Consider the following 25,371-nt stretch of genomic DNA (forward strand, 5'->3'; position numbering starts at 1 on the left):
AGTGGGAATATGCAGCCATTGTGTCAGTACTGTTACCGCTGTGTCAGCATTTCCACTATAAACTGCGTATTTTTGTGATTTAAAACTTGGTTATATACATCTCTTCAAGCCTGCAACTCGACAAGTAATCTAGGGTGATTTAATTTTTTTAAACTTTACTTAAAAAAAGGTTTGTAGTTGTTTTCACATAAGTGCAGAAGTGCAGATAGGTGTCCTGGACAAATTCTAACTTAGGTAAGTATATTCTAATTACCTAAATTCCTCCTGCACTTTCAACTGGGTATGGTATTCTTCACTCCCTATCCTAAACTGTTGGGTGAAATGGTTGTACGCTATTAAAAAATTCTATTCTAGATCTACAGATTAGATTTATTGATCTTTTATATACATATATATATATTGCACTCTTCATTGTGATATTTGGGTACATTATGGCTCTGAAGTGGCTGGATTTCAATGGTGGGCAAAGCAATCTCTATCGACAAGCACAAGCTCTGAACCTACTAATATTTATGCGTGTCTGTAAAGTTATTAACATACAAAAGTGTTTGCAGGATCTGCATATCAGTTAGGTTTTTTTTGTTTGTTTTTTAAAAGATCCTTCAGGATGAAAGTCACAATACAAACACAAGGTGTTACTAATTGTTAATTTAAAAAAATGTTAAAGTTCTGAACAAAGTAATACCACCCAATAAATTTAAAGTGTACTGAATTTAATTAGTAATTAGTCTTATGAATTGCTGTTTAAAAAGTAACTAGCTTTAAAGAATTTACAGTTGTCACATCTTGTAAATATTCTTGTTCAGTTAGTTCTCAAACCCATTTAAATTTTACCTGAGTCTGGCATAGCTCAGTCCAAAGTTTGGGAAACAATGCAAGATGAAGTGGTAAACCTTCATAAGCAACTAGGACACCTGAAATTTTAAGAGAAAACAAAATTGATGACATAAAGAAGTACCTAAAACTGATCTTTGTAGGATATATTTATTTTTTGACCTGAATAGTTTTGAAGCACCATAAAAATTCAGAGGACTATATCCTAAACCATTTACATATGACCACAAATATCTAGCATCTAAAATGGTTTTTATAGTACAGTTAGTCTACAGAACAGGACTTCCTTCTACATTTTTACTGGCTGAATCGAAAATGTAGCATCTGATCTCAATATTGTTTTCTTTTAATTCTTTAGCTGGAACAATTTATCAGTTTTCATATTTTTTGAGAAACAAAGCAGCATGAGCACCACAAACAGATTTGAAATTTCTTAAGCTTCATCTTCACCTCAAGCCACAACTTTATCTACATACACTTAATGAAACATTGGCTAGATGACAGACTGATCAATAGCAAAGGATACACATTCTTGATAAACACTTCAGCAAAAAAATCCCACACTAAATAGTAATGTTGCTGTGTGGTTCATGGCTCAAACAAAGAATGAGTGGGTGACTCAACGGCTTAATGAATTCTTACCTGTAAAAGCCAATCCACACTACCTCCATAATTTGGTAACTAGTCAGAAAGATAGCTCTTATCCAGTTACAAAGAAACTTTCCTGATAACATAACCATGTTTGCATATCTACACCTACCATGCTGCCTAACTATATTGTATTCTGGGAATTCCAGAAGATGAACACACAGAGCACCACTCGTAAGTGTGGGAATTCACCTTAGGATGTCCTACACAGAGAGAGCTGGGATGAAGGACTGCTGAACTGGCTGGACAGGCACTAAAAAAATTAGTGTGCTGGAATTGTTATAGAAAGGCTATTCTAGGCCTCTTGCAGCGGTGAAACACAGTTGCCATGTGTGGAGGTAAAAATCATTTCCACTAGCTGAGTACAAACTCAGCTAAAAGTTGTAGTGTGATCAGGCCCTAACTCACTAACTAGAATCAGGCCCAGGTCTATATAGTGACCGAGTTGATGCCCTCTGATGGCTTTTTGGTTGCTTACGTAAAATGTCTCAATTCAGCTATTACTGCACAGAAACCACTGTCAGACTTGGCACTAATTGGCACACTTGTTAGCAGTCTCAGCAAGGCTGAGGATTAAGGTCTAGATTTTTAAAGATATTTAGATATTGCAATACATAACTAATTCAGGAGCCTAAATCTAATTTTCAAAAGGGATTTAAGCATTTTGGAGCCTAAACCCCATTGACTATCAATATAGTAAATTAAAATGTTAAAAGTAAGTACATAGTTGTCTCATAATTGCCACTACAAAACACCTCAATGACTAAGGAAGTCTGTTTAACTGCCATACTTACTCATCTTAACTAAAGTTTCGGTAAACTTTTCACAGTTGATTGCAACTCGACATAATAGATGGATGAACTGATGGTACGAAAAGAAGTAGTCTAGAAGCATACGATCATAAACATCATCTTTACCCTGAAAATTTAAGATGACAATTTATAAATAGATTAAGCTTAAATTAAGCAACTGGACAACTACATGACATACCTAAAAATTTAGTTAATAAGCTTATTAAGAGCCATAAGTTTTCAATGCATTTAATAATATACTGCTGTAAAACTGGATGAGAATTTCCAAGACTAACTCAAAATAGATGTGATGTGAATAACATGTTGATGTTAATTTGCAGATCAGTGTACATACATTTAAATGCATAAAATACTGTTTTTCAGTTTTTAAAGGGCATATTAATAATCAGATTAATATCTTTTTGAAACAGCCAAAATGTACTTTAAAGTCAGTTTTATAGATAGGGCCCTAACAAATTCACTGCCATGAAAAACATGTCACAGACAGTGAACCTGGTCTTTTGTGTCCTGTGTATCCTGGTCTTTTGTGTGCTTTTACCCTATATTATCCAGATTTCATGGGGTCGACCAGCACTTCTCAAATTGTGATTCCTGACCCAAAACGGACTAGCAGGGGGGTTACAAGGTTATTTTAGGCGGGGCAGGGTCGGCCCACAACATTCTGGCACCTGAGGCGGGGAGCTCAAACGACATGCTCCCTTGCTTGGGCCAAAACTTTTGAAAGTTCTCAATTCTGCCTTCTTCCTGTTTTACTCCTCTCATGGTACTGCTCTGCTACCTACCCCAATAAAGGAGAGCTAACAACTTAAAATGCCTTGTTCAAAAATTTTAAGTAACACTTAACTTTCAAATGCCTGAACAGCAAATGTAACTTTTCTTCTCTGCATAGTAAACACTGGCATTTTTATCTGTTTGAATAATCAAAGTGGTGCTTTCCGTGCCTTCTTGGTTGCAAAGATTTGAACTGCTTCCTGAAGGTCCACAGTTTGGGCCAGCTCATGCTCTATTGAGAATGTTGCAAGGCCGACCAGCCTCTCCTGTGTCATTGTGGAGCATAGATGTGTTTTTATTTAACTTCAATTTGGAGAAGCTGCGTTCTCCACTGGCAACGGTTACAGGAAGTGTTAGAAGTATGCGCAGAGCAACAAAGGTATTTGGAAAGAGGGTGGTCATCTTATTTGTGCACATGTATTCCAGAACAGTCTTTGGAGTTGATCCTGCTGAAAGGTATCTTGAAAGGGCTTTCAGTTCATCACCTAAATCACTTGCATCAATATCGTGCATGTCATCACTGTCTCTAGTGTCCTGCATTGCTGGTGTAGGCCTTCTTCAGATATAGTGAGGAGTTTTGGCATATCATACAACACCCCAAATATACTGCTGTGTTCCTTGAGCTGCATGAAACGTTCTTCAACTGACTGTATTGCACAATCTAGCATCTGGTTAAAGAATTCAACTTTGAATTGTTGTTTGGGGTCTCTTGTGGGATTATCCCGTGCCTTGTAATCAAAATATCTTCTTCTTCAGTGACTCTTGTATTCTTGAATGGGTGGGAAAATAGTTTCAGTGTGAAGTTCCTCTGCCAACTTCTGTGCACTCTTCAGAACATTTTGAAATCCCTCATCTGACCAGTGACACTGTAGGTGTAACTTTGCTTTGTCCAGTTGTTCCATTGCTCCAGATATATCAAGGTCAACACCTTGGAGTCTCTTGCTTACAACATTTATTTCAAAGAGTATGTCATGCCACAACACTAAGCCACACAGAAATTTGAAGTTATGTATGTTTCTGGTGATTCCACTTCCCTCTGCTACTGTTCCCATAACAGTTCCTGTCATAGCATCATCCTCCATAATGGCAACTATGGCATCATCTCTCTTCCCAATTTGGTGTTTGATAGGCTTTATCACCTCCACTTGACTTTCCCATCGTGTGTCACTCAGTGGTTTCAGTGTCAGAGAGGATGTTCCCAGATGTTGCTTCAAAATTTGCCGTCGATGAGTTGATACAGAGAAAAATACGTAGATGCTTTGAATTACATTAAAAAATTCAGCAGCCTCACTAGAAGCTGATGCTGCATCACTGACCAAGTTCAATGAATGAGAACTGCATGGGACAAAAAAAGCTCAAGGGTTTGACTCTCGGATCAGTGTCTGCACTCCTCTGTTCTTTCCTATCATGTTGGCACCATTATCGTAGCCCCGATCTCTCATGTCAGCTATCGCAATTCCCATATCTTCCAGCTTTTCAAAAAAGCACATTTGTCATACCAGCTCCTGTAGTGTTCATCAATGTCAATAAATTCTAAAAAATGCTCTCTGACAGTCACCATTGCAGGGACATCTTCACTAGGTTCTGTTGTTACAAAACGCACCATTAAAGTCATCTGTTCCGTACGGCAGATGTCAGGTGTGCAGTCCAGAATAACAGAGTAATATCTTGCTGATTTCAGATCTGCCACAATCTTCTGTTTGACTTTTGTGGCCAGTAACTGTATGATCTCATTTTGAATTGTTTTTCCAAGGTAGTGGTGTGTGTACATTTCTTAGGTGCTGACTTTTCTTAGATGCTCCTGGAGTACAGCATCAAACTCAGGCATCAACTCCACAATTTTAAGGAAGTTACCATTGTTTGGCACATACAGCTGATCTGAAGTGCCATTCAGTGCTAGGTTTTGGGTAGCAAGCATTCTCACAATGGCACTTGCTCACCACTCACATCCTCACTGGAGCTGGAAGGCTCACCGTGAACATTTGTGTCTATGTATCTCAGGAGAGCTCCTTCCTGCTTAGATAGAAATGCTTCCTTTGATTTCTTTTTCTGAATGCTGCCCCAGAAGGGGCGTTTTCTTCTTTCATTCATGACTGCTGTTCTGTGCCAGCTATAGTGGCTCTCAACACTCAATTGACAGGGAGAAATAAGCAGGCTGGTAGCAGGGCCTGAGTGAGGGAAGATATCAGTGTCTTAAGGGCCTAACTGGCCTACTTCAGTTGACTGCCTGTTCTCCTCAAGTGGGTTCAGGGAAGCAGCAGGAAACAGGAAGCTTCCTGAGAAGCAGGTGCTCATCAATCCAAGCTCCTGGGGGTGCTAGAGAGGTACATAAGAGGCTCCTCCTCCTCTCTCTCCCTGCAGTGCCTGCTGTTTTCTGTTATTCCCTCTCACCTTTTCTCCTGCCTGCCTGTTATGTCTCTTTTGCCCTCCTTCCTCCAGCACAGCACTTCACCCTCTCTGCATCTAGAGCAGAGAGAATACGTATGCACCAGCAACAGACACAATTTTCTACACTCTGGGTCCTAGTGGTGACCCCCACAGTCTGGTACCTGAGGCAGCCGCCTCAGTTCACCTCATGGTGAGGCGGGGCCCTGAGGCGGGGGTCATGGTTTTGCCACCCTTACTTCTGCACTGACTTCAGAGCTGGGCAGCCAGACAGTGGCAGCAGCACAGAAGTAAAGGTGGCAATACTATACCATGCCATCTTTACTTCTGTGCTGCTGCTGTGGCAGCTCCGCCTTCAGAACTGGGCTCCTGGCCAAGAGACGCTGCTCTCCAACTGCTCAGCTTTAAAAGACAGTGCTGCTGCCAGCAGCAGTGCAGAAGTAAGGGTAGCAGTACCGCAACTTCCACTACAATAACCTTGCAACCCCCTCAACTCCTTTTTGAGTCAGGAGCTCTACAATTACAACACTGTGAAATTTCAGATTTAAATAACTGAAATAATGAAATTTATTATTTTTGAAATCCTATGACCGTGAAATTGACCAAAATGGACCATGAATTTGGTAGGGCCCTATTTATAGATAAACTTCCAGAAAAAACGGTTACTCACCTTCTCGTAACTGTTCTTTGAGATGTGTTGCTCATATCCATTCCAATTAGGTGTGTGCATACCGCATGCACAGCAGTTGTAAAGTTTTTCCCCTAGCAGCACCCATTGGGTTGGCTGTGGAGCCCCCTGGAGTGGCACCTCCATGGCGCTCAATTTGTGACCCTGCCGACCCGGCGCCCCCTCAGTTCCTTCTTGTGAGTTACTCTGACAGAGGGGAAAGTGGGCGGGTTTGGAATGGGTATGAGCAACACCACTTGAAAAACAACAGTTACGAGAAGGTGAGTAACCGTTTTTTCTTCTTCGAGTGATTGCCCATATCAATTCCAATTAGGTGATTCCCAAGCCTTACCTAGGTGGTGGGGTTGGAGTTACGGAATCGCTGACTGGGGCACTGCTCCGCCAAAAACTGCATCATCTCTGGCATGCTGAATGATGGCACAATGAGAGATGAACGTATGCACAGAGGACCAAGTTGCTGCAGATTTCTTGTATCAGGACCTGGGCCAGGAACACTGCCAATGAGGCCTGTGCTGTAAGTGCCTTGGCTGGTACCTTGGACAGCTCATACTACGTGCTGATGCAGGACATGAGCCAGGAAGATATTCTTTGAGATGAGACCGGGAGACCTTTCATCCGGTCTGCCACCACTACAGACAACTGGTTTGACTTCCTAAATGGCTTAGTACATTCGATGTAGAAAGCTAGCGCTAGCCGTACATCCAGGGAGTGCAGCCTCTGCTCATGGCCACTGACATGAGGCTTAGGATAAAAAACTGACAGGAAACATTAGGCACTTTCTGTTGCTCCGGGTGGCGAACAGATTGACCTGGGGAAACCCCCACCTTTGGAAGATGGGGTGTATGATATCCAGCTGGATGGACCACTCCTGATTGTGGAAGGACCTGCTGAGGTGGTCTGCCAATGCGTTCTGAACTCCTGGTAGAGAGGATGCTTCCAGGTGAATGGAATGGGCTATGTAGAACTCCCATAGCCGGAGGGCTTACTGACACAGGGGAGAGGAATGTGCTCCACCCTGCTTGTTGACATAAAACATGGCAGTGGTGTTGTCCGTCATAACTGCCACGCACTGGCCTTGTAGTCAGGCCTGAAAGGTTTGGCATGCTAGCCACACTGCCCTCAGCTCCTGGATATTGATATGGAGAGAGAGCTCATCCTGCGACCATAGGCCCTGTGTTTGGAGGTCTCCCAAATGCATGCCCCATCCCAGAGCTGCCGCATCCGTTACCAGGGACAAAGAGGGTTGGAGGTTGTTGAAGGGGATTCCTTCACACACTGTCTGAGGGTCGAGTCACCATCGGAGGGACTTGAGTACTTGCTCCAGCTCCGTAACCAGAGGTCAGGCTGTCACGCCCTGGGAGATAGGTCGAAGCCTGAGTGGCCTGAGCCTGAGCGTGGCATCCCAGACCACGTAAGTGCAGGCTGCCATGTGGCCGAGGTGACTCCGGCATCCCCTTGCAGTATTGGTCGGGTACTGCCTGAGGCCTTGAATGATGTCTGCCATGGTTTGGAATCGGGACTCGGGCAGAAGTGCTCTTGCCTGAACTGAGTCCAACACTGCCCTGATTAAATCTATTCTTTGGGTCGGTGATAAGTTTGACTTGCTCACGTTGAGGAGAAGCCCAGTCTCTCGAAAGTGAATCTGACTAATCGGACTTGGGACTCCACTTGTTCCCTGGTGTTTCCCCTGAGCAGCCACTCATTGAAGTAGGGGTATACCTGCACCTGCCTCCTTCAGAGGAAGACTGCTACGACCGACATGCACTTGGTGAACACTCGGGGGGCTGTTGACACGTCAAAGGGAAGGTCCATGAATGGATAATGTTTGTGGTTGACCACAAACTGAAGGAATCATCTATGTGCAGGCCAAATAGCTATGTGAAAGGATCCACCTTTCACATTAAGGGCGGCGTACCAGTCTCCTGGATCCAGAGAAGGGATAATTGTACTTAGGGAGATCATGTGGAAATTCAACTTTACCATGAACTTGTTGAGTCCTCGCACGTCTGAGACCCCTCTTGGCCTTGGGGATTAGGAAGTACCCTTGCCCCTGAGGAACCTCCTCCACCGCTCCTATGGCTAGGAGCACCTGCACCTCCTGAATAAGGAGTTGCTCATGAGAAGGGTCCCTGAAGAGGGACGGGGAAGGGGAGTGGGATGGAGGGGAGGAGCAGAATTGGAGAGAATATCCCACTTCTACGGTACAAAGTATCAAGCAATTCGATGTTATACGGGACCAAGCATGGTAGAAGTGGGACAGACGATTCAAGAAACAAAGAGAAGGATCCGGTGTTGCAGAGGGTGTGCCGTCCTTGGGAGCACCTTCAAAAGGCCTGTTTGGAGCCTGATGATGTCTTAGTTGGGCCCTGGTAGAGGATGGGGGAGGCTTGCGCCTGCCATTTCTGCTCCTCCTCCTAGAGAAATCCTGCCTCGGCCAAGGAGGATAAGGGAGTTGTTAATGTTACGGCCTGAAGTGTTTGCACTGGGTTGCTGATGTGTGCATACCCAATGACTTCGTCATCACCTGGTAGTCTTTTAGGCTGCGCAGCCTGGAGTCTGTTTGCTCCACGAACAGGCCTGCCCCATCGCATGGCGGGTCCTGCAGAGTTTGCTGTACCTCTGGGGCTAAGCCAGATGCCTGTAGCCATGAAATCCTCCTTCGGCTATCCCCGAGGAAAGGGTGCAGTGCCGCAGCATCCAGAGGGGTCTGCAAAGAGGTCCATGTTACTGCTCTGCCCTCCTCAACAATAGCCCCAAACTCTTCCCTGGACTCCAAGGGCAACAATTCCCTAAATTTCAGCACAGATGTGATGGTCTCCTGGTGTGATCTGAACTGGTGATTTGCTGGATGTAGGTGGATGCAACATCGCTGGCTTGCCCCGTGACAGTGCCACTTTCGGTGGCGCAGGGGGCTTGTCCCGGAGAGCCGAAGACCTCGGTGCAGTCATGGCTTTGAGATCTCTCACGGCCTCTAAGGTGTCTGGGGTGGATGGCATCCCCTCCTCTTCTACCCTATGGCTTAGGAAGTCCAAAGGTACTGGACTCAACTGTCCCCTTTGCAGGGCAGAAGTCGACAGTGCCGGTTCCAAAGGTCACGGTACTGGGTGCTCCTCCCTGGGATGCGCCCCAGTGGCCGACTCCAAGGGAGTGGGTCTTGAAGGGGGAGATCCGCTCCTGCAGAGCAAGGGAATGGGATCAGTGCCGGATGGCGCCCGTTGGCTTTGGCAGCGGTGCCGCAGGTCCCTATGTCCTGAGACCTTCCGTGGTGCCACATCTACCACAGATGCCAGAGCACTCCACACCGATGAACTCGGTGCTGTGTCTTGCTGTGCCAAGATGGACTGCAGTCTGAGAGCTGCCTCTATAAGGACATGCTTTAAATGGAAGTCCCGCTCCGTTTTTATTCTAGGGCGAAACCCTTTACAAATCCTGCACCTATCGGCCTGGTGCGCCTCCCCCAGACATTTGAGACAAGCGTCATGAGGGTTGCCCATTGGCATGGGCTTACTGCAGGATTTGAACCCTTGGAACCAAGGCATGCCCCGTGTTCCCAAGGGGAGATAGGCAGTCGGGGTGAAGAGGAAACCCCCACACCCAATGGCTAAAACTACTAACACTAACTAACTACAAATACAACTAACACTAACTGAAAGCTAGGAGAATGAGAGGAGAACTTGCTAAGCAATTCGCCACAGTTCCAATGATCGTCACTGGTGGTAAGAAGGAACTGAGGAGGTGCTGAGTCGGCGGGGTCATATATTGAGCACCATGGAGGCGCCACTCCAGAGGGCTCCACAGCCGACCTGACAGGTGCTGCTAAAGGAAAAACTTTCCGATGACTGTGCACACGGCACACACACACCTCTTGGGAATTGATATGAGCAATCACTTGAAGAAGAAACAAATTTTCGAAGGCATATATAGCCCAATCAATAAAATCAGGTCTGCAGTTTTGCATTCCAAAGTTTTCACATATGATTTCTGCTTCCAAATTTTTGGATTTAAATGCTCAAGTATTGGCATGTACAGATAGTTAGAAATCTAAGTATCTGAGACTCATGCCTGCAAACACCATTTAATGAAAAAACACACATGAAAAATACATATGCAAAAATATTAGCAAGAAAGATGGTTGGTGCAATATTAGAAACTTCTTTTAAAACTGGCACTTAATGCTAAAGAATGATTAATTATAAAATGTGGGCTCATACACTACATAAATATTTGTAAGGGAAACTCATAATATTACCTCATTGTGGGCACAGGAATCGCCGCATAATTCAAACCCACTGAGGATAATTTTAAATTACGTAAGTACAGTTTTTAAAATTTGCTTATACAGTAAGTTAGTGGGTAAACACATTGTACAAGGCATCATTTTGAAAGCACTTAAAATTACGTTTTCTTTACAAGCTACAAATATGTAATGCCACTGACAGGAAAATAGGTTTCCCTATGTCCATACCTTACTGGCTTCCATCATCGTAGGCAAGAGGCACATATTGAGTTCAGGACGAGGAGGACGGATATTACTTTTCCCTCCTATTAATTTCAGATTTTCACGACACGGAAAATAAGGTCCAAGAGACACTGTAGTGTAAATTAGGACAAAATAATGATGAATATAAAAGGTCAACACTAGCCACCCCCAATGCACACAAAAATCAATTGTATTGAAATTCAACTGTAAAATACAACAATTAGAAATACATACTTGGGATATTACTGTGGTGGTATGTACAATGGTTATGCTGCAGAAATGGAACCAAAGTGTGCAGAAAATCATGAGGGCTTAAAAGCACAAGCTCCTTGAGGACATCTACAAATGAGAAGTTGGTTTTGCTATTACACAAAGTTATTTCTTAAGTGTAAACATGACTTATAGCTCATGCATCTGCAAACCTGATCTATTTGGATTACTTTTGCTAGTGCACATTGTGGAGGAAGGCTTTAAGTGAACAAAATTTAATGTGAAAACACCTGAATTAATCAAGGTTCCTTCACCTCTATCACTAGAAGAAAACCTAATCAGTGTTATATCAACTTTCCCTTATCAACCAATAAGAGGGGTGTCAAACTGTAGGAAGTAGAAGCTCAAGAAAATTACCCTCTTTGCTTCTTCTTTACCATATCAGGTCTGACGCCTGGAAAATGGCAACCAGCAGCAGCGAGGACGACAATGACAAGGGCACTCAAAGTAACAGGAAAAGGCATACAAATTACATTAAAAATAGGTTTAATTTGGACAGTGGGTTAGGCCTTCACAAACAAGAAAAAAAATGCAGATTCTACTCCTTAAAAAAATCAGATAAAGCCTTCAGAAGAAGTCTGCTAATGCAAGAAGACAAGACTTTCTTGGTATGACGTCCATTCCTACAAGTTAAACACCCCACCGGGAAGCAAGAAACATCATAGCCCAGTACTTTTAAAAGCTATTTAATATGTCTTTTTACTTTTATTGTTGCATTTTTTAGTAAATGGGCTATAGAAATGGACACAGGGAGTTCTTAATCAGAGTAACGAGGTTTCTGTGCTTCACAATAAATGAATTTTCCCACTAACTTTAAATATTAATATAGTTACCCTGTGGATGCTAAATTAAAGATCTGGGACTTGATTCTGATCTTACTAACACTGCAGAAAATCTACTGATTTCAACAGAGTTATTCCTGATTCACACTAGTATAAGTGAGAATAGAATAGAATCAGGCACCTGGCTTTTAAACAAGCTAGAAGAATAATATAAAATGATGCCTAACAAATCCTAAATATTAATTTTATTCTTGATATACAAGGATTAGTAAGATTATTGGGAAAAAGACCAATTCTATTAATGTCAAAAAATTAACAAATCCAATGTGCAGAACATTCATAAATATTCATAATATAGAACGGTTTCTGAATTTTAATTTAGTTATCTAGCAAGAATCTTTCCTGACTGCAGTAGCATTAATACAACTTACCAATGCAAGCATTTCTAAGTTCTGAAGGACTGTAAGAATTTAGCAGAGTTAAGAGTTTATGGGCAAATTCAATTCGCTCCTGCCACTGGATTAGCGCTTGCTTCACATCTGCAAATACAAAAAGATACTAAGTCATCTATCGGGGGTAGCCGCGTTAATCTGTATCCACAAAAACAACTAGGAGTCCGGTGTCACCTTAAAGACTAACAGATTTATTTGGGCATAAGCCTTCATGGGTAAAAAACCACTTCTTCAGATGCATGGAGTGAAAATTACAGATGCAAGCATTATATCATAATACAGATACTAAGTTATCTGTCATCCAAATTCCTGATAACTTTTAATTCCTGAAGTAAGAAAGAGAATGGTAACATGGAGCAATTAAAACAATCATTGTTTCAATTTTATAAACATGATCTTAATCAAATTAGAAACCTAAGACTTGTCACTGGTTTACTGCTGTCAAAACTATACTATTTATTTTTAGATACATTTTAACACTTTAATAATTTCATTAATTTAGTCACTGTTACTGTCTCGAAAAAAGAAAAGGAGTACTTGTGGCACCTTAGAGACTAACAAATTTATTTGAGCATAAGCTTTTGTGAGCTACAGCTCACTTCATCGGATGAAGTGATGAAGTCATTCCGATGAAGTGAGTGTAGCTCACGAAAGCTTATGCTCAAATAAATTTGTTAGTCTCTAAGGTGCCACAAGTACTCCTTTTCTTTTTGCGAATACAGACTAACACCGCTGCTACTCTGAAACCTGTCTTGAAAAAGATGATTCCCAAAGGCTACATAGCCAGGAGACAAACTATGAAAGAATTTCTGTCAATGAAAATTAATTAGTTCAAACAAACTAAAGCCTTTAATCTCTATAAAAGAAAATCATTACCAAACCTTTTCTCTGAAGATATGGACGTGTTGATTTAAGGACTGAAAGGAATATTGACAAAAGTTCCACCAGGTCTCCAGTCACGTGACAAGCTGTGGCCTCATGGTACATCATGTGCAAGGTGTTAAAGGACTACAAAAAAGAAAGTAAAATGAAAGTAAAAGTTTATATTAATAAATTAAAATTTATTATGATTTCTAATTTCATCCTACAGATACTATTTTTACATTTATTTTACTACCACAGAAAGATGTATCAAATGTTTTATGATAGATGCTGACAGATACAAAGTTACTCAAAGAAGAATTCAGTATATACAGTAGGTTGTTCAAATAATGAACAGTTAGTTAACTATGAACAAAGAAAGCAAGTTTAAGTAATGCTCTAAATATCATTGCCCTAGTACAGAGTTTGGTATTCTGGAGAGACGGTAGTCTGTCCATGATTTAGACTGTGATTTGCTTTTGGTTATAAGACTGATTTTTATCCCAGTCTAAATTTCGCCAATACTAGAGCAATCAGAAATTTCTCACTGTGTGCCTGTGGAAAATGAGTTTAAAAATACTACTGAAAAACAGAGCAAACTCTGCATGCACATGCAAACAGTCTGATTCAGGAAACTGAAAAGCTTTGCAAATACATCCAGCTTACTTTATAAAATCTGTAAAACGAAGAGATTTGCTTCAAGGTGAATGCAATCTGTGCATGCATAACCTATGCAGTTTTAAGATGCATCAAGCTAAACACTTCTGGCTCAAGGCAATTACTTAAGTCTGCCTAAGTAGCAGGTGGAGACATTAAAGTCTAAAACCCAAAGAACCAAGTATAGCCCAAAACACACAAAATTTTACAAATCTTTAATCCCAATCAATTTGTCTAGATACAAAGTTCTATTAAGGAGGCATGGGAAAGGGATTTGGGTCAGAAAACAATGGTTACAGAATAATCATATATTCTAGTTAAGTTTATGTGCATTGCTTACAGACATACAATATAAAATTCTATGTCAGCCGAACTATTACTACTGCTTTAACAAAAGCATCTTCTGGGGATTTTTGATTTAGAGAGAAATTGTAGTGGTATAGGATACTCGTATTGCTGGCAATACACAATATTGCAAGGATTTTGGCAGAAAAGGTATTTGAGAAGATATTTACTCTGCTTGAATGCCAATTATGTTTCAAACATCAAACAGATAAGGAACTAATATATATATTATTAATCTCCCTCAAAATATAATGCAAAACCTTAATTATGATCTATATTTATACCAGGAGAAAGATTCAGGATACACTGTCAACCCTCTGCAGTGAGGAAATCTATTCTACTGACGTGGAAGGTTCTTAATGCTGTTTATTTAACATATAAAAACACCTTTAGCAGACAAGTGACAGCATATGGTCTATAATATAGTACAAGAGTTACAAGTTTAAGAGCAGCTCAGACAAAACATTGCTTATACCACACTGTGGCCTTATCCAGCTTCCGTCCTTTAATGGAGTTGTATTGGGTCCACTGTTAGCCTTTCTGCATGAAGCGACCTTCAACTAGAAGGTGAACCTAGCTGTTAAGCAACAAATCTTGTTACGCTTATTTCTAGACGTATCTTTGTAATGTCCTGTGCCAAAGCCTCCCCATAAAAACAAGTTTGATATAGAAACAGATAGAGTTTGGTTCATAAATTTGTAGCTCAAATTTCTTACATCTAAACATTTCTAAGAGACAAAAGGAAGCAGCAAAAATGTCAGCGCAAATATAGTTTAGTAGGTTTACTTTTATATCAGTTTTAAAAATTTACATGGGGGTTTTATAGTATTGCAGAGTTTTGATTTTATTATTTCTTTTCTTTAAAAAAAAAGATTTGTTTAGGTTTTTATATAGCTTTTGTTATTAACATCGTCATCACTGGGAAATTCAAACTTCTGAGATCAATTAGCTAATGATGAACACTTTAAGATGGTTTTATAAGTATCCTAGGATTTAATCACCCCTCTCCCCTTTTTTAGGTAATTTTAAAATGGCTCCTGTATTTAAAAAAATACTTAAAGCAAGCATATTTAGCAATAAGGAAGTGATGAGACCACCCTATCCTCTCAGATGATGAGTCAATGGGAAAGGAAGATGCTCATTTGAACTAAGTGACAATGAAATATTTACCTCCGTCATCAGGATTAAGCCTCTATTAAACACAACAAGAAGTCTGTCTTCATCGGATTCTAGTAATATTCTGAAGGCACTAGAAAAGAAAGAAACACTTAAACACTGAAAAAAACATGCTTAAGATACCAGTTTTTCATAATTCTCACAAAACCTTAAAATTATTAAATTCAGCATTAGTGAAATTGTATTTTGAGGTATAAGCACAGATCAGGAGAAAATGAAATGAATACAATTATCACCTTCAGTCCTTTAATTTTATTAGTTTAGAAGTGTTCCTAGTTGTGCCAAACATACTTCTAAAACTAACTGCTTTGATGGACATAGTACCAACTTCCATCTTTTTAATACAAGAATATCTCTTCAAAAAGTATTTTATGAAGACTCTCTCCAAAAGTGTTTTAACAAGTACTGGCTTGAAAATATTAAAAATCTAAAGAGAACAATCCATTCAAAGATGAAAGTTTAAGCTGTTTAAAAAATGCATTTTAAGTGCAGGGTAAGGTGCAATTAGGCACATATTTGAGAACGCAAATGAGTAGAAATATTTCTGAAAGAGCAATTTAAGAATATAACTAGAAATAAAGGATTTTGCCAGGCCAGTTGAGCATTTAACTGAGCAATCAAATTAAGGGTGCAACTGTACACTAAAAGCAGTACTGAGTTTTAAAATAATTCAGGGAATAGTTCTTGTTCTCACCATATATTGAACACCCCCTCTTATTATTATTAACATACATGTTCCTTCCTATGTAAGCTTATGCATACAGCTTCTAAGTGCTACCATTTCTTTCACTTAAACAATGGTTTCCAGGATATTTTCCATGGAAAATAAAGCATTAAACCAGAGTATTTACAAAAAATAATAATTACACACTAATATTTCTACTAAGTTTGAGCATCCAATTATGCAAAGTATCTGCTTCCATGCTAAAACAGATGACTACATATATGCCCTCAGGGGAGTAAAGGAGATTTCCTCTTCTCATAAGAACATTCCAACCTATCTGTTACTGGGTTTACACTCCCAGTGATGTGACCTATGTGATACAGCCATTTAATGGTCATATCGATAAATAAAATGGAAAAAAATCACGAGTTTCACATATTCAACAGAACTAAAATTTCAAAAAGATGCACCTAAAAACTTTAAACTCTTTGTAGATTTGATGTATAAAATAATCTCAGATAATGCAGAAACTCTGCCCACAAAGCCACCATTTCTACCTTACTCGTGCCTCACAATTTTGCAAGGGTGGATAAATTGTCACATTGTACATGCTCACCAAGCTATGCAAAATAGAGTGGATTAAGATACAGAATGAAGTTTCAGCTTTACTATGGAATTTCTAGGCTTTATGTCAAAGAAAACGTTTTAATGATACCACTTTGTTATGGCTTTCTAACATTTTGATTTGAATAACAACAATATCTGTTTATTTTTTTAAATTACTGATATTTATTTAATTCCTTGCATGGTGGGAACTTATAAATTAAATTATTATTTTCATGCTCAATAGGTTTTTATGTATAAAGAGACCATTTCTGTATTTCAGAGACAAACTACAACTTTACTGTTTTGTATATGACTTTTATAAAGACAGTATCACAGATTTTTTCAAAAAGTGTATATAATAAACTAAACTATATTGAAGAATAATTTATGATATTTCAAATCTAAAAAGTCCTTTTTTTTTTTAAACTGAAAAGGATTAAGCTGCCCCACTAACATTTCAGTACTATAATACCTTATTAAAGTAGTCCAACAAGACCGTCCATCTAAGCAGCGCAGATAACAGCTTATGGTTGTTTTCTTAAATTGCTTTATGTCTTCTATCTCCTCTTCTCTCATATCCGGCCTCTGAGCTACAAACAACTGCATGAGGTTAAACAGCTCTTCTACTGCCTAAAACAAACAAAATGAACATTAGGTTAAGGTAATCTTTCTTAATTAATAAGTTATGATTTATATTCTCCTCTTCATGACTGTCCATTATTTCTATTAAGCAATACATTGAAGTGACATATATGTATGAATCTAGAAGACATTTTTATGTATTCTAGAGAAGGGGAAAAATCAGAAAAATACACAGCATTGACATTCTTTAAATATTACCTTATTAAAAAAATAAGAGTACTTAAACATAAATGCAGCTTCAAAAGTTGTGTATGTATCTACAATTTTCTATCTAGAGTGTTTTCTCTGTTCACCCCTTATTGTTTTCTGTGTGGACTGAGAGAGATATCTGTTAATGATATTCACCATATTACATATTTTCAGAACAAATTGAATTGGCATAAGGTGTTTTAAAAAGAACATTCAGATGTCCCTTTATACCTGCAGATATCTTTTTTTTTTTTTGCTTTTGTAATGAGCCAGTCACTCTCACTCCCTATTCAAGCCCAAATTAATGGTGTTAAATTTGCCAAAGAATTGTAGCTCTGCAATTTCTCTTTGAAGTCTGTTTTTGAAGTTTTTTTTGTTGAAGGATGGCTACTTTTAAATCTGTTATTGAATATCCAGGGAGATTGAAGTGTTCTCCTAGTAGCTTTTGTATGTTACCATTCCTGATGTCTGATTTGTGTCCATTTATTCTTTTACGTGGAAACTGTCCAGTTTGGCCAATGTACATGGCAGAGGGGCGTTGCTAGCACATGACGGCATATATCACATTAGTAGATGTGCAGGTGAATGAGCCCCTGATGGTGTGGCTCATGTGGTCACTACAAAAGCAATTTTCCCTCTCTTGGTATTGACACCTCCTCCTCCTCCTCCTCAATGATTGGGAGTGGACCACATCCACCCTGACTGAATCGGCCTTGTTAATACTGGTTCTCTACTTGTAAGATAACTCCCTTCTCTTCATGTGTCAGTATGTTTATGCCTGCATCTGTAATTTTCACTCCATGCATCTGAAGAAGTGGGGTTTTACCCACGAAAACTTATGCCGAAATAAATTTGTTAGTCTTTAAGATGCCACCAGATTCCTCACTGTTTTTGTGGATACAGACTAACACGGCTACCCCTGTGGTATGTAGACACTACTCCTGGACAGACCATTTGCTGTGAATACCATGTCCCCCTAGGTGTGCTCCTGTTTCCAGGAGACATGCATCTGATGTTATAGTGATGGCTGGGTGAAAGGGACTCTTGCACAAAATGTGTAGGAGTCTTCCATCAGAGTAAGTACAATACTTGGTGATGGACAATCACTAACTTGTCTAGACTGTGTTTGTTTGGAATATAGACCGTTTTGAGCCATCCCTGGAAGCAGCGAATGGTGCACTGCCAAGCTGCCATATGTCCTAGCAATTGAAGACAACTTCTTGCTAATCTCTGGGGGCTTATTGGGGCCTTGGAAAAGAGGTTTGTTAGTCATAAACATGTTGATGGGAAAGTAAGCTCTGGCTGCCACTGCATCCAGAGACATCCCTAGAAAGTCCATCTGCTGTACTGGGATCAAAGTGGACTTTTCAATGTTGAGTTGAAGTTGTACCACTGCAGAACAGGAACACTGCTATTGTACTGCAGAGAACTTTGTTGTGCGACCAGCCCTTGAGCAGACAATTGTCGAGGAAGGGGAAGACAATTATTCCAAGTCAATGTAGGTGAGTGGATACTACTATACTGCCATAAGCTTAAGAAACTCTCGGGGCAAAGGAGAGGCTGAAGGGAAGCACTTGAGACTGGAAATGGTCCTGGCTGACTGTAAAATGAAGATATCTCTTGCAAGACCAGTGAAATGCAATGCAAAGATGTGCATCCTGAAGGTTGAGGGCTGCAAACAAACCCCTAGAATCTAACGCTGGAATTATAGCTGCAAGAGTCACCATCCTGAATTTCTGTGATCTCACAAAGATGCTTAGGAGTCTGAGATCTAATATGGTCTCCATCCCTGATTCTTTTTGGGGACCAGAAAATACTTGGAATAGAATCCCTTCCTCCTGTGCTGGATTGGGACCTCTTATATGGCCCCTATGCATAGAAGGGAAATTAATTCCTGTCTCATTAAGATGTGCCCCTGAAAAGGAGCAGGGGAATGTAGATGAAATGAATCGAGTAATCCGATGTTGTGGTTTTCAAAACACATCTGTTGGATATAATCTGCTGCCACACAGTTCAGAAATAAGAGAGATGGTCTCCAGAGGAAGGGATGTTGGAGGAATGGTGCAGCTGAATAGTCCTCAGGCGGGGACATTCCAAACCCTTGACCAAACCATCAAAATTGATGCTTGCATGAAGTGTACATCTGGGTGATAGAATCAGTCATGCTAAGTGGTCATTTCTTTTGGTATCTTGGCCTTTTCTTAGGTGGCTCAAAAGGCCAATGGTATGCAAAGAACTAAGCCAGATGAGCTCTCAGTGCCGTTTTTGTTCTGCTAAATTTTCTTTTGTTTGCAGGTACATAAATGCAGAGGGAACTAAGAGTGGCCATGGAAACTTTCAAGGTATGGAGAGAGTCTTTGGTGGTCTCAAAGAGGAGTGTAAGTCCAGCAAAAGGAAGGCCTTCAACAGTATTTTGGACTTCCTTAGGAAACCCAGGTTTCAGAGTAGCAGCCGTGTTAGTCTGTATTCGCAAAAAGAAAAGGAGTACTTGTGGCACCTTAGAGACTAACAAATTTATTAGAGCATAAGCTTTCGTGAGCTACAGCTCACTTCATCGGATGCATTTGGTGGAAAAAAAAAACACCAAATTTTTCCACCAAATGCATCCGATGAAGTGAGCTGTAGCTCACGAAGCTTATGCTCTAATAAATTTGTTAGTCTCTAAGGTTCCACAAGTACTCCTTTTCTTTCCTAGGAAACCCAGACAGCTGTAGCCAAGAAGCCCTACAAATTATGACTGTAGTGGAGACGGAATGGGCCACAGCATCAGCTGTGTCTATGGAGTCCTGCAATGGGGTTCTTGCTAGGAGCTGACTTTGGCTATGATAGCCTTGAGCTAGCCACGATGTTCTGCAGGGAGATATTCAACAAAATTATTGAACTTTTAATGGCGTGGTTATATTTTTCCATCTGGGTTTGGTAATTTGCAATCTGAAATTGCAGGGTCATTGAAGAATAGCTCTTAAGACCAAATCGGTCAAGTTGCTTTTGGTTTTTATCATAGGGCATATACTTTGTGTGATTTGTCTGCCATGCTCACTGACAGCCTCCACAACTAAAGAATTTGGTGCAGGGTGGGAAAACAAAAATTCTGATTTTTCCATTGGGATGTAATTCATTTAAGATCCTGTTTGTACATGTGTGTTGTGGTGGCATGCGTTTGCCAGATGGTCATTGCAGGATCCAGTAAGACTTCATTCACTGGTAGAGCTAGGCGACTAATGGCTGTTGTATGCAAAATGTCCAACAGTTTGTTGTGTCTCCAGGATCTCATCTAACAGAATCTGTAATGAGTCAGCAATGCATTTAACAGGTTTCTGAAACTGTTTAAAATGGTCAGCAAGAGAAGGAAGGGGCATTATCTCCTCACCTTGTGACGATGATGAAATATTAAGTCTTCAGTGTCACTTCCTTGTCCACTCTAGCTCTTGCTCCTTGAAAGACTTCTTCTGAGGTTGGGGCTGTTGAGGAAGGACTGATGGAGCAAGACAATGTCTCTTTCAATGATCTCCTGGAGAGGATTTAGGTCTTGAGAACTGCTGGTGATAGGTAGCTCATGAATCCCAGTAAGGCCAATGAGGTGAACCATAAGGCAAAAGACGGGGCACCTGATGTTGGCCATGCCAGTGAGAAGGGACAGAAAATTGTTTTTTGCTTGGAATTTCCCTCTCAGTGAAGGTGGTCGAGAAAATGTCCCTTTGACGATGGACAGAAGATCTCTGTACTGAAATCTGGGAGTCAGAGGAATCACCCTCAATATAGTCCAAGGGCAGGGCAGACAGTGAAGGTGAAGATGGCTGTCTGTCCTGTGCGGTAGATACTAGAGAACTAGAAGGTACTGGGTAAAGATAAGGGACCAGGTGACCCAGATGATCTTGGTATTGATAGTTGTCAGTACCCATTAACAGTGGAGACTTTGTCTGAAAACAAACAATACCCTGGAGTATCTATATTCCTGTGGCACTGGATGTATGGGAGAAGAGGTATTATGAGGCTCCATCATGGCCAGTGTTGGTATCAAGAGCAGACTGCTTCAGGGGTCCCATTTTAGAAAACGGTGTCGATTCTGATAGTTTCGGCAGTACATGTTAAATAGATGATGACGGTACTGAGGATGTTGGTGATTCTTTGGTGTCAGTAACAGAACCAGTATTGCAGAAGTTTGTAGGTAGTGCTGATCTCCAAGAGGCAGAGTGCTTGGAGTTTCTGATAAAGCTATCATGCTTAGACAGTACCTGAGTTGGTTTTGGTAACAATGTATGTCTGGCACTGTGGTTTTTCAAAGCACTGAAAGCCTTCAAAAAGCTCCCAGTACTGGAGCAGCCTGGAGCCTCAACAGTATTCCCCCAGGGATCTGAGGTCTCCCAAGTAGTCATTCTCTGAGGTGAACAGCTTCCCTTCGATGAAGGGTCTCTGTTAGGAGATCTAGCTCCTCTACTTCAGAGCCTCAGCAGTACTCTCCATATTCTTCTCCTGCGAAGTTCTTGGTGACTGGGATCTGGAAGTTGATGGAGCACTAAGTGTACTCAGAGGCTAACGTACAGGAGGGTTTTCTGAGCCTGGATCTGAAGCCGGTTGCAGGGCTTGCTCCACCATAATATTCCTACTTTTCGTGATCTACTTTTAAAAGAAATGTATATCTTGCAAGTGCAAGGTATGTGGTTCTCAGTCATTAACTAGGGTGAGTTTCTGGCAGGAGAGGCAGAATTTGAATCCCAGGGATCTTGGCATACCTGGCTGACAGCCACCACCAAGACTGTCCATCAGGTGGGAGGGGAAGGGGTATTAACAAAAAAGGGACCCCTTAAATCCAAAGAGATATAAAACTAAGTGAACTAAACTAATGTCAAATTAACACTAAAAATGTAAGGTTAAGCTAAAAAGCTAAACTTGAAGCAGGCATGCTAGATGCTCCATCTCAGATTGTAGGGCTATTGAGAAGGAACTAAGGGAAGTTCTCCTGCACGATGCTCTATATCTTCAGTATGGGGTATGAGGATGTCAAGAGTGCATAGGCAGGCCAAATGGGCACTGCTATCGAAAATCTCCAAAGATGCATGGGGTGCATGTGTACTTGAAATGGAGCATGGTCAGGGACACTATTGAAGAACCACCTGTGGTTACCCTCATCTTTAGCATGCTTTTAGGAAATCTACTGATCCTACAGTGCTCCATCTCATGGTGGAAATAAAAATTTCTTAGATAGCATCACTGTAACAGAGATAAGGACAGCTGAATTTTATTCCATCTTAGGAAATAAAATGTGGTCTTTGGGCAACTGCTTGTTAACACAGCCCTCAGCTGGCCAGAGCTTTAGAACTCCTGAGTAAGATGGACCAGGATAAATTATTCATTTCAACCTGCTTCCATATGACTGAAATCACCCCCAGATGGTCACACATTTACAGTACAGTTCTACTCTGAAAAGTGACTGTGTGCCAGATAAACCAGTGCCAAACAAACTAAGTTGCTCAGAAAAATCATTTTAAAATCATTATGTACATTAACCTGAAAGAAGACATGCTAATTATTTTACAAGGGAAAATAAGTTGCGGACAACATTCTTTCTTAAGGAGAGATATTATAATGGTCAATGTACCAATAATTTCTAAGAGGTACATAGACCTTACAATAACAGAACAAATAACTACCCACAGTTTGCACAGGACACAACGGGCCAAATTCAGGCTCTGCTCCAGCAGCTCAAACCAGTAAGAAACCTAGTTTAAGAGATTTCCTTGGTATAGCTAGCTTTACACCATACCACTTCCTGGCCTCATCAAAAAAGTTGATCTTAACTGTTTCTCGTGACCAGACTAGTGTACAGAAGTTCCAGGATCAGTGGGAACCATAAAGGTTTCTTAGAGACACCTTTTCATTCCCAAGCTGCTTTGCTGCAGAAGAACTGGTGCTCAGGGGCTGGCCCTATAAGCTTTATGGTTATTCATATCAGGAACGCAAGACTCAATAATATTTTTGCTTTTAGGTATGTAAAGTCGAGCTTTTGTCTAGTTCAAAGTATTTTTTATAAAAAAATATTGTCAAGCAATAACTGAGGAGGCATTTAGAACAAATGTCAGAATATCTACTCAGAATGAATGTACTTACTCCTGGGTACTGACTGGCATGTGGTGTGAGATTCTTAAAGGCCCACTGGATATTCTGATGAGAAGCCAGCTGTCTTGTGAATGCAGGTGACTGTTCGCAGCATAACCGCAGAATGCCATAATAGGCAGGCAGCATCCCACGGTTAAAGAGCACCACATCCTGATCATCATGGTCTGCTAGGATGTAATTGAAGGCAATGTTCTTTGTCACCACAGGATTCTGTACAATAAGGCGTACATTCTCTGGACAGTCAACACATACGTTATACCAAAAAGAGAGCAAAGCCTGTTTATTGTGGTTGGTGGCTATAGCTGGCTCAGAAAGTTTAGGCTGGAAAAGGTTCCACAAGTCCATGAAATAAGTGGAAAACATAAGTTTCTCAGTTTTTGAGATTAAACAGTAAGTCATGAAACTAAAGTAGGGCACCAGTTTAGTAGTGCCATGAACAGCAGCATCAACATACAGCTTTGCTCTTGAAAGCAGGCCAAGAAGCACATTGTAGACTTGATGAAGAACTACTGTAGTATCTGGACTGAGAGGCAGGTCACGTGTAGGGATATGCAAGGATCGAGTTGATCGGAACATCTGACGGAATGAATTGCTTGGAATAAGTGACACCAAAAGGTAGGCTGCAGCTTCAAAATAAAACAAAAAACAAATCTGTCAAATCTTTGAACAGGACATGCAGATTCATATTTATATGAGTACTTTCCATTTATAGCACTCTTGACTAGTGGATCTAAAAGAACTTTACAAAGTTGGGTAAGTACTATTACCATCAAACTGGAGATGGAAAAACTGAGATACAGTAAACCTGAGATATGTCCAAGGCCATACAGTGAGTCAAGAGCACAGTTGAGAATAGACCTCAGAACTTTTTATTCTAATTTCCTGTTCATTGCCCTGCCCTAACTACTAGAACACAATGCATCCAATTGCAGCCTGTTGCTGAGATGAAAATGATTATTTTATTCTTTTATTACTAAAATATTTATCAGTTAATCAGATCTCACTAGATCTTCAGTGTTACCTATAAATGGGAGCTGCAACGCTGTGCCTCCAGTTTATACACATTGTCTCCCAACCCAAAGCCACAGGAAATCTGTTGAAACAGAATGAAGTCTACTACTATTATTATCACCATTCTTATGGATGTGAGGTTTCTAGGAATAGCAAGGACAGAGGCAACCATGGCAGCATGGCTCCTACTACAACACCAGGGACGCAGAAGAATTTGGAGCTAGTGCAGCAGTGCAGGCTTCTCTGGGATTGCAAGTTGAAGGGCTCAACCAATTACTAATTTTGGAAGGTCAGGGGAGGGGGGGGGGGAGGATGTAAAAGGGATAGCAAATACCACTCCTATCTAAAATGCAACTATTCGGTTAAAATCCTAAGGGTAACCTCCTGGACCACCCCTTCCCCTGAAGCCTCTCCCATGTGATATTTGGATCATATTAATTTAACTGTGTCAGACACAGAAAACGTAAATGTATCATCATTCAGGTTAATAAATTAAATTATGTTTTTCATCAAATAAAGATAACATTTACTGATGAAAGAAATGGAGTACTTGTGGCACCTTAGAGACTAACAAATTTATTAGAGCATAAGCTTTCGTGGGCTACAGGCTACTTCATCGGACACACAGAATGGAACATATAGTAAGAAGATACTATATACATACAGATAAATTGGAAGCTGCCATACAAACTGTGAGAGGCTAATTGTATGTGTGTGTGTGTGTGTGTGTGTATATATATATATAATTAGCCTCTCACAGTTTGTATGGCAGCTTCCAACTTATCTGTATATATATAGTATCTTCTTACTATATGTTCCATTCTGTGTGTCCGATGAAGTGGGCTGTAGCCCACAAAAGCTTATGCTCTAATAAATTTATTAGTCTCTGAGGTGCCACAAGTACTCCTTTTCTTTTTGCGGATACAGACTAACACGGCTGCTACTCTGAAACCTACCATTTACTGATGAGATACAGTAGGT

At 40.6% G+C, this 25,371-nt stretch overlaps 1 protein-coding gene across 7 annotated transcripts in view; it reads right to left on the bottom strand.

Moving 5' to 3' along the window:
- Nucleotides 1-25,371, bottom strand: part of USP34 (ubiquitin specific peptidase 34) — a 267,844-nt gene that overhangs the window by 9,645 nt on the left and 232,828 nt on the right. For all 7 annotated transcript variants that reach the window (XM_043511969.1, XM_043511968.1, XM_043511970.1 and 4 more), the window contains 9 exons: nt 23,371-24,005; nt 16,904-17,061; nt 15,156-15,234; nt 13,004-13,130; nt 12,102-12,209; nt 10,853-10,957; nt 10,604-10,728; nt 2,277-2,400; nt 835-914 (listed from right to left, as the gene is read on the bottom strand). In XM_043511969.1, the coding sequence (XP_043367904.1) occupies nt 835-914; nt 2,277-2,400; nt 10,604-10,728; nt 10,853-10,957; nt 12,102-12,209; nt 13,004-13,130; nt 15,156-15,234; nt 16,904-17,061; nt 23,371-24,005 (1,541 nt within the window). The remainder of the gene's footprint in view (nt 1-834; nt 915-2,276; nt 2,401-10,603; nt 10,729-10,852; nt 10,958-12,101; nt 12,210-13,003; nt 13,131-15,155; nt 15,235-16,903; nt 17,062-23,370; nt 24,006-25,371) is intronic.

This window comes from Dermochelys coriacea, chromosome 3, assembly GCF_009764565.3.
Source record: "Dermochelys coriacea isolate rDerCor1 chromosome 3, rDerCor1.pri.v4, whole genome shotgun sequence".
Lineage (NCBI taxonomy): Eukaryota > Metazoa > Chordata > Testudines > Dermochelyidae > Dermochelys > Dermochelys coriacea.